The sequence below is a fragment of the Chiloscyllium plagiosum genome, chromosome 6 (assembly GCF_004010195.1).
Source record: "Chiloscyllium plagiosum isolate BGI_BamShark_2017 chromosome 6, ASM401019v2, whole genome shotgun sequence".
NCBI classification, from domain to species: Eukaryota; Metazoa; Chordata; class Chondrichthyes; order Orectolobiformes; family Hemiscylliidae; genus Chiloscyllium; species Chiloscyllium plagiosum.
In genome coordinates this window covers 14,075,332-14,085,288 of record NC_057715.1, presented here as the reverse complement: position 1 = coordinate 14,085,288, position 9,957 = coordinate 14,075,332, and the positions used below count along the sequence as shown (strand labels likewise).

The window sequence follows — 9,957 nt, the reverse complement described above, 5'->3', positions numbered from 1 at the left end:
CGGTTTATAGTAAATGTCCGTGTCGATTCGGTTGCCTGAGATAGAAATGGAAACCACAGAAACCAAAGATGGCATTAATAGTAAGGATTTCAACCATCTTAAAAGATAAAATCAGAGTGCATCGGTGGTGTAAAATTCCTCAAATGCATTCCAGATAATGTTATCGGCCAATATCTCAAGAGAAGATGAGAAGGAAATAGTTTAGATTGGGTTTTAGAGAGTGGAGCAGGAGGCGGAGTTATCAGCTAGGGAACACTTTAATAGCAGTGACCATAATTCCGTTAAATTCACAGTAGTAATGGAAAAAGTTACCATGAGTAAACGTTTTAAAATAGATAAAGACAATTTGTACTAAGCTGAGGAGTGATTTGGAAAAAAGTGAACTGAAAATGCCTACAATCATTTTTGTAAAGTGTGAGACTACAGATTTGAGAAAATGGGATTAAATTGGATAACTTTTCTTGTGGCCAGCACAGACATGTTAAGTCAAATGGCATCTTAGTGTTTTACAAATCTTTCTATATTACCATTGAAAATAAAGCAGATCAAAACATTTTGATTTAAAACACAAACTTATTAATTTTAATCTTCATGTCTTATAATGTACAAAATAGGTCCGGAGAAATAGAATTGGTTTAGTTAACTGTATCACAAAACAAAGAGTGTCAATCTTCCATGTAAACGCTGAACTTCCAGAGATGTGTGTCGTACATGGACTGATTGAGTACCGACATGTTTTGGCATCAAGCAAGTGCAGTACGTAACAGCCAGATGATCCACATTCCATTACTGAACCAGTTTACTAAACTTTAATACAATCTGTATTAAAAAATACAAAACCGAAGAATAAAGGCCTCTTAGGTAAGCAGTGAATCAAGTTATTCAAGTGTACAAGATATAATTTACAAAACCCTGATAATAACGGACTGATTCCAATCAGGGAAGACAGAGCATCAATGAAAGGGAACATTGATATCAAGATTCTCTAATCAAAAACTCATGGCATTGACTTTCTCCTGGTTGGGTCCTGAGCTATGAAGTTCCCTCCCGAACACTCTCTGCCTCTCTCTGCTCCTGTAAGATGCTCCTTGAAAGCTATCTCTTTGACTGAGTTTTTGAGTGTCCTTTCTGTGGCTTGGTGTCAAAGTCTGATAAATCCTCCTTGAAAGTGCTTTGGGATGTTTTAGTATGTTAGATGCATGTATAAATGCAACTTGTTACGTTGTTACAATTTGACTATTCCTGTTCCAATTGGATGGAAATTGGGAACATTCAATGTGGACTTCAATGGGTGATGCTCCTCATTTGGAACATAAAACATTGAACATCACCCCTTAATGCTGTGTCACCACTTTTCAGATAACAGTCTACTTTGCTTTCTGTGTTTCCTCCTCCCCTCCCCATCTCTGGTACTTTTACACAGAGGAGAGCTCAGCTGTCTAACTGAAATGACATTAATTCAAACCATTTACAGTGTCCATGCTAAATAATGTATGGGCTGTATGTTGACAAAAGCAATGAACAGCAGCTGAAAAGCAGGAATAGTTGACCATTTGAACAGTATTTCTAGTTGCATTTCGTCAGCTAAGCTGTTCGAAAGATTGCTATAGAATTTAAATGAACAAAGGCTTTGGCTTTTCAAATGGCTTTAAGTTTTGCACAATTGGAAAATTATGTGTTCCATGACCCACAGTTTTACACACACTCACACAAACACACAAGAAACATTCTGATAGGATTATTACTTTGATCATCAATAATCTATTAGCAAAAGAATCAGTGATTCTCGGTACTTTTCAGAGTGATTGACATAGCCAATAACATCATCATGGCTGAAAGCTTGAGTTTGTACTAATCCTGCCCCTGGGTAAATGTGAGTTGTAGGATCCAGACTATGTTGAGGTCCCTCCAACTCCCACACACCTCACATTCAGATACACACACACACATACACTTTAAAGATCTATCAAAGCCCATGAGATTCCCCATTCCTGCTCTATAATCCCATATTGCAGGGAAGGTGATTTACCAGGAATGCTTAGTTACACCTGAAATCAGCAGCTATGTAACAGAGGATGAAAGGACACCAGGACTTGTGGTTATTGAGCTCAAACAAGACACTGGTGGTGAAGACTTGTTTACAGCAACTTGAAGTCGTGGAGCCCATGCACATATGAGTACACATTCCTAAGAAAGGTAGTATAAAGTGTTGCAGATTAATGGCATTTAGCAACTACGAGAGCAGTGATACTAATTGGACATAATGACTACAAGAGGATGACTGTTGAATAGTTTAATGACAGTGTATATTCCATAGCACCTTTATGAAGATTTTCCAATAATATATACTAAATATTAGGGATGATTTTACAAAGTCTTGCTACCAATAATGGGAAGCTTGATTTGCTGGGTGTGCCTATCAGGAATACTCGGACGTGAATATTCCCAAATGTAATATCAGCCCTTGTTATATAAACACTGACCCACTTCCAGATAGCCCCTTGTTTATACAACAGTAAATACCACAATGTCTTTATGTCACAGAAGATTTTGTTGCCTTTACAGCTCCTTGATTCAATCTCATACCCACAGTCAGGAAACAAACAAAACCTTAAATAGAAACTATTTAGTATATATTAAATAGATGGGAGAGAGTTAATCAGTCTCTGATGTACTGGGAATGGTGGCATAGTGGTTATATTACTGGACTAATAATCCAGAGGCCTGTAGCAATGATCCAGAGAAGTGAGTTCAAATCACACAGTGGAGCTATTAAAAATCCAATTTGAGATAAGGTTGTTATGAAAGGGCTGGATGATTGTAAAACTCATCTGGTTCACTCATGTTTTTCAGAGTGGAAACATGCCATCCTTACCTAGTGTGGCATTTGTGTTACGCCAGGTTCCCTCTTTCACTGTCCTTTGAAATGGCTTGGCAAGTCACTCAGTTGGGACTGCCAGCGATACCCACATCCCTGCAGAATGGCTGGGACACCTGGAGAGCAGGAGCTCTGCGGGACAGGAGCACAGATCAGAACCTGAGGAAGTGTCACTCTCCCTCTCCCACCTTCACTGCTCCCACTCACCCAGCCTGATGTCCTGGACAGTCATTTCAATCAATGCGCCGCACATAAAGCATACAAACCTCTCAGTGGGTGTCTGGGCCAAGAGAGCTGCTTTGTGAAGCTTTAGCCTCACTCATACACTGCTGTCATCATTTGCAAACTCTTCAATGCTGTTTGCAGCCTCTTAACTCTCTCCCATCTTTTCATTGTACTGTAAGTATTTTTATTTCTGTTAATATTCAGTGCATTGCTTTAATAAACAAAGTGCCATTTAGTATGTCAATAGTAGAAAGCTTATATGGTTTTTCTTAGAGCAGTAGGGCACCTGGGTATTGCAGGGAAAGCATTTTCTTTTGTATCTCCATTGCTATTGCTATGTACTTTGTTTTTCGTTTGTCACAATAGATGAGTGAGGTACACAGGATATTGTCATATTGCTTTATTATAGAAATAGCACCATAGTTCATTAGAGGATTGCGAGACAGCTGACCAACTTGGCAGTCTCAGATTGCATTACGTCTTCTTCATGCAGACTTGGCAGCGGCTAATGCGAGTGCGCAGCTCTCCCGCCTTGAGTGTCTCCGATTCCGGTTTGCTGGAAGAAAACAGAAACAAAGTCAGGAAGCGGCTCTAACCAGAGGCTGGTGTGTCCCATTCAAATCCTGCCCTGTGGGATCAGTCATCGGCTCACTGCTTCCTGATCAGTCAGGAGCTCGCAGCCATCAGAGAGAGGAGCACCTTATTTCCTAAAGTACCTTACTGATGGAGGGCTGCACTCTCAGAGCTTGGTTCTCTCATTGCAGATTGCTACGTGTAAACTGACACCTGTATTTCCTTCTTACTGCAGTGACAACACTTAGCTGTAACATTCTGAAACACAGGACTTTCATTTTTTATTATGAAGGGTGATTGCCCTTTAATCCTGGTGTGAACTGGAATAAGATTTAAATACCAGCGATGATTTATTACTAAAGATTGATAAAACACTGACACTCTTCAGAGAATTGATCTCTGTTGGATCAAGTGAATTGGTTAAGAAGATGGCAAGAGTGGGGAATGGTGTCCAATGCTTACTCTGAACAGCCTTTCTACTAGAAGCAGCAAATCACATCAGACTGTCCGTGCACATTATAAGCAATCCCGTTCATCACAGCCGGTGGAAACGGGCTTCCCCTCACTAACCTGAACATCTCTGTGCTCTCAACAGTCGCGAGCCAGAAGCTGTAAGAGTTTGCGTAGTAATTGCAGGTGCCTCGGCCATGACACTCGATGAAGGGAGCTGAGCGGAAGGACTCCAGGCATGAACCAGGTGATGACAAAGCCTGTCCTGACCCCTCAGCTCCCGAACTGGTGTGCTGCATGTGAAGAGGAAAGACTGAGTAAAACACTTCTGTCAACCAAACCAATCACTCTATGCAAATGGAGGGCGGAAGTGGGTACTGCAGATGCTGGAGATTAGAGTCAAGATTAGAGTGGTGCTGGAAAAGCACAGCAGGTCAGGCATCATCCGAGGAGCAGGAAAATCGACGTTCAGGCAAAAGCCATTCATCAGGAATGGAGGGCACCTGTACACAAGCATATCCTGGTCCTTGCCTCCTTTATTTTCTCTGTTGTTATCTCACCCCCTCGTTATTTACACCTTCGTGTTCTATAATCACTGGATGAACAGGAATTGTCTGCAACAACTGTTCTCAAGTCCTACATTTACGGGAGGAAATAGTCAGTTTCCAGTCAGGAGCAAGACTCAGGTGGCCCAGAGGTCAGCACTGCTGCCTCACAGCGCCAGGGACCTGGGTTAAATCCCAGCCTCGGGCGACTGTCTGTGTGGAGTTTGCACATTCTCCCCATACCTGCGTGGATTTCCTCCCACAATCCAGAGATGTGCAGGTTAGGCGGGATAGCCATGGTAAAAACCCTGCACGGGCCTCTTTCTGTACATTAGGGATTTTGTGATCCCATGGAAGATAGGCATGAACCCACTGCAGTGCTCACAATGCTGTCGGATGGGGCTTAGTGGTTAGCACCTGCACCACAGAGTCAGTTGGTACTGGGATCAAATCCCAGAGCTTGTGTACAAAAATCCAGGCTGGCTCTCTCTCAAGTTGATCACTCCCAAGGTAGACAGGGGAGTGAAGAAAGTGCTTGGTACACTTGCCTTTATTACTCAGAGCATTGAGCATCGGAGTTGGGATGTTGCAGCTGTACAGGACATTCTTAGGCCAATTTTGGAATACTGCATGCAATTCTGGTTTTCCTGCTGTAGGAAAGAGGCTGTGAAACTTGAAAAGGTTCAGAAAAGCTTTACAAGGATGTTGCCAAGGTTGGAGGCGTTGAGCTGTAGGGAAAGGCTGAATAGGCTGGGGCTGTTTTCTTTGTGGAATGGAAGCTGAGGGGTGACCTTATAGAGGTTTGTAAAATCATGAGGGGCATGGATAGGATAAATAGACAAAGTCTTTTCCCTGGGGTGGGGGAGTCCAGAACTGGAGGACATAGGTTTAGAGTGAGAGGGGAAAGATATAAAAGAGACCTAAGGGGCAACGTTTTCACATATAGGTTGGTGAGTGTATAGAATGAGCTGCCAGAGGAAGTGATGGAGGCTGGTACAATTACAGCATTTAAAACGTATCTGGATGGATATATAGATAGGAAGGGTTTAAAGGGATATGGACCAAATGCTGGCAAATGGGACTAGATCAATTTAGGATTTCTGGTCGGTATGGACGTGTTGGACCGAAGGATCTGTTTCTGTGCTGTACACCTCTATGACTCTAAGACCAGTGATGTTCCTCTTTACTGCGATCATTATTGTTCTGGTTCAAAAGTTCAATTCACTTGAATGAGGCTCCATCCACAATCTGGTCATATTCTGAGGTCAACACCGTGAGATTCTGTTTAGGAATTCATCAAATTATCATCATTATCTTACAAGTACACTGCTACTGATCGGTAGATTACAAGTTTCTTCACATCAAAAAATATTTAATTCAGTATTAAACCGATGAGTATATACCAAGGAAAATGTACTTGGTTCAGTGCAATTAGTTTTAAAGTTATTTTCAGTGATATTAAATAAGGTTACTCACAGGCCACACTGATTAAACGTGTGACGTTTTGATGATAACTCCATTAATAAACCCTGCAGTTTGCATTCTTTAATATATCAAGGAAAGTTATTAAACAGAGAGAGAAAACCAAATGATTATAATACAATCTGATTCTCATTGCACTGAAGGTGAATTTTATCCTTGCGATTATGCAAATTAATTTTAGCAGAACCTTAAAGCCAAGTGTAATTACAAACACATTTTCTATACAGTCTCCTGATTATGCCCAAAGCAACAGTTCTGTCCAAATGTGTCTGATGCTTACCATCATGAAGGAGTAGCCGATCCAGAGGGATGTCCAACCATTGGGGCAGAGTGGGATTTGAATTGTCTGGCTGTGGACAGCAATCACCATTGCTGGAGCTTCACAAACAGAGCATCTGAAGAGAAGTTAGCAATTTATTATGTTATTCCACCCATGAAGATCAACTAATTAATCTAATAACTTAAAAAGTGTCATTCAGCTTTCAATTCCAAGTAGCACAGTAACTAGTCACACACAGTAACTCACTTAAACATAACTCCAAGGGAACTCTGCAATTACCTTCCAAATGTGTGAAAGAAAATATCATGTGAATATATACCCCCTCCAGTCTGCAGCGAGTGCTGGGAAACTCCCACTGCAGGTCTGGGATAGTGAGACAGCTATGGGGATAGTGATGCACTCATTGGGGGAGATAGCTTTTGGGTTAGTAAGATAATCATTGGGATAGTGAGATAGCCATGGGGATAGTGAGATAGTCACGGGGATAGTGAGACATTGGGATAGTGAGAAAGTCATTAGGATAGTGAGATAAGCATGGGTTAGTGAGATAGTCATTGGAAAGTGAGACAGTCATGGGGACAGTGAGATAGCCATAGGGATAGTGAGATAGTCATTGGGATAGTGTCATAGCCATGGTGATAGTGAGATAGTCATTGGGATAGTGAGATAGCCATGGGGATAGTGAGATACTAATTGGGATAGCGAGATATCAATGGGGATAATGAGGTAGTCATTGGAATAGTGAGATCGCCATGGGAATAGTGAGATAGTCATTCGGATAGTGAGATAGTCATTGGGATAGTGAGATAGACATGAAGGATAGTGAGACAGTCATTGGAGTAGCGGGATAGCCATGGGGAAAGCGAGATAGCCATGGGGATAGTGCGATAGCCATGGGGATAGTGCGATAGCCATGGGGATAGTGCGATAGCCATGGGGATAGTGAGATAGTGATTGGGATAGCGAGATATCAATGGGGAAAATGAGATAGCCATGGGGATAGTGAGATAGTCATTGGGATAGTGAGATAGTCATGGGGATAGTGAGATAGACATTGGGATAGTGAGATAGCCATGGGGATAGTGAGATAGCCATAGGGATAGTGAGATAGCCATAGGGATAGTGAGATAGCCATGTGGAAAGTGAGATAGTCACTGGGATAGTGCGATAGCCATGGGGATAGTGAGATCGTGATTGGGATAGCGAGATATCAATGGGGATAATGAGATAGCCATGGGGATAGTGAGATAGTCATTGGGATAGTGAGATAGTCATGGCGACAGTGAGAGAGTCATTGGGATAGTGAGATAGCTAACAGGATAGTGAGATAGCCATGGGGATAGTGATTTAGCCGTAGGGATAGTTAGATAGCCATGGGGAGGGTGAGATAGTCATTGGAATAGTGAGATAGCCATGTGGAAAGTGAGATAGTCACTGGGATAGTGAGATAGTCATGGTGTTAGTGAGATAGCCATTAGGATAATGAGATAGTCATTGGGTTAGTGAGATAGCCATGGGGATAGTGAGATAGTCATTGGGATGGCGAGATAGCCATGGGGATAGTGAGATAGCCATTGGGATAGTCAGATAGTCATGGGGACAGTGAGATAGTCAGGGGGATAGTGGGAAAGCCATGGCGATACTGAGATAGTCATTGGGATAGTGGGAAAGCCATGGCGATAGTGAGACAGCCATGGGGATAGTGAGATAGTCATTGGGATAGTGACAAAGTCATTAGGATAGTGAGATAAGCATGGGGATAGTGAGATAGTCATTGGGATAGTGAGATCACCATGGGGATAGTGAGATAATGATTGGGATAGTGAGATAGTCATGGGGATATTGAGATAGTCACGGGGATAGTGGGAAAGCCATGGCGATAGTGAGATAGTCATTGGGATAGCGAGATAGTCAATGTGATAGTGAGATAGCCTTTTGGTTAGTGAGATAGTCGTTGGGACAGTGAGACAGCCATGGGGATAGTGAGATAGTCTTTGGGATAGTGACAAAGTCATTAGGATAGTGAGATAAGCATCGGGATAGTGAGATATTCATTGGGAATGCGAGATAGCCATGGGGATAGTGAGATAGTCATTGGGATTGCGAGATACCCATGGGGACAATGAGATAGTCATTGGGATAGTGAGATAGCTATGGGCATAGTGAGATAGCCATGGGGTTAGTGATTTAGCCATAGGGGTAGTTAGATAGCTGTGGGGATAGTGAGATAGTCATTGGGATAGTGAGATAGTCATTGGGACACTGAGATAGTCATGGGGATAGAGAGATAACCATGGGGATAGCGGAATAGCCATGGGGATAGTGAGATAGTCATTGGGACACTGAGATAGTCATTGAGATAGAGAGATAGCCATGGGGAAAGTGAGATAGCCATTGGGATAGTGAGATAGTCATGGGGATAGGGTGATAGTCATTAGGACAGTGAGATAGCCATGGGGATAGTGAGATAGACATTGGGATAGTGAGATAGCCATGGGGGTAGTGAGATAGCCATAGGGATAGTGAGATAGTCTTTGAGATAGTGAGATAGCCATGGGGATATTGAGATAGTCACTGGGATAGTGAGATAGCCATGGGGATAGTGGGATAGTCATGGGAATAGTGAGATAGCCATTGGGATAGTGAGATTGCCATTGGGATAGTGAGATAGCTATAGGGATAGTGAGATAGTTATTGGGATAGTGAGATAGCCATGTGGATAGTGAGATAGTCATTGGGATAGTGAGATAGTCATTGGGATAGTGAGATAGTCATTGGGATATTGAGATAGCCATGGGGATAGTGAGATTGCCATTGGGAAACTGAGATAGCCATGGGGATAGTGAGATAGGCATGGGTATAGTGATATAGTCATAGTGATAGTGAGAGAGCCATAGGGATAGTGATATAGCCATGGAGATAGTGAGATAGTCATTGGGATAGTGAGATAGTCATGGGGATATTGAGTTAGTCATTGGGATAGTGAGATAGCCATGGGGATAGTGATGCACTCATTGGGTTAATGATTTAGCCTTGGGGATAGTGAGATAGCCATAGGGATAGTGAGATAGTCATTGGAATAGTGAGATAGTCATGGGGATAGTGAGATAGCCATTCGGATAGTGAGATAGCCATGGGAGTAGTGAGATAGACATTGGGATAGTGAGATAGCCATGGGGATATGAGATAATCATTGGGATGCTGAGATAGTCATTGGGATGGAGAGGTAGCCATAGGGATCGTGAGATAGTCATTGGGATAGTGAGATAGCCATTGGGATTGTGAGATAGCCATTAGGATAGTGAGATTGCCATGGGAATAGTGATGCACTCATTGGGTTAGTGAGATAGCCATTGGGATATTGAAATAGTCATTGGGATAGTGAGATAGCCATGGGATAGTGAGATAGTCATTGGGATAGTGCGATAGCCATGGGGATAGTGAGATAGTCATGGGGATATTGAGTTAGTCATTAGGATAGTGAGATAGCCATTGGGATAGTGAGGACGTCATTGGGATAGTGA

The 9,957-nt window shown here is 42.4% G+C and overlaps 1 protein-coding gene across 1 annotated transcript in view; it reads right to left on the bottom strand.

Annotated features, from left to right (window-relative positions):
* Positions 1–3,488: 3,488 nt before the first annotated feature.
* The window catches only part of LOC122550473 (collagen alpha-1(IV) chain-like), a 233,746-nt gene continuing 227,277 nt past the window's right edge, over positions 3,489–9,957 (bottom strand). The window contains exons 50-52 of the mRNA XM_043691239.1: positions 6,434–6,548; positions 4,247–4,419; positions 3,489–3,659 (exon numbers count right to left, since the gene is read on the bottom strand). Coding sequence (XP_043547174.1) covers positions 3,578–3,659; positions 4,247–4,419; positions 6,434–6,548 — 370 coding nt within the window. The 3' untranslated portion in view covers positions 3,489–3,577. The remainder of the gene's footprint in view (positions 3,660–4,246; positions 4,420–6,433; positions 6,549–9,957) is intronic.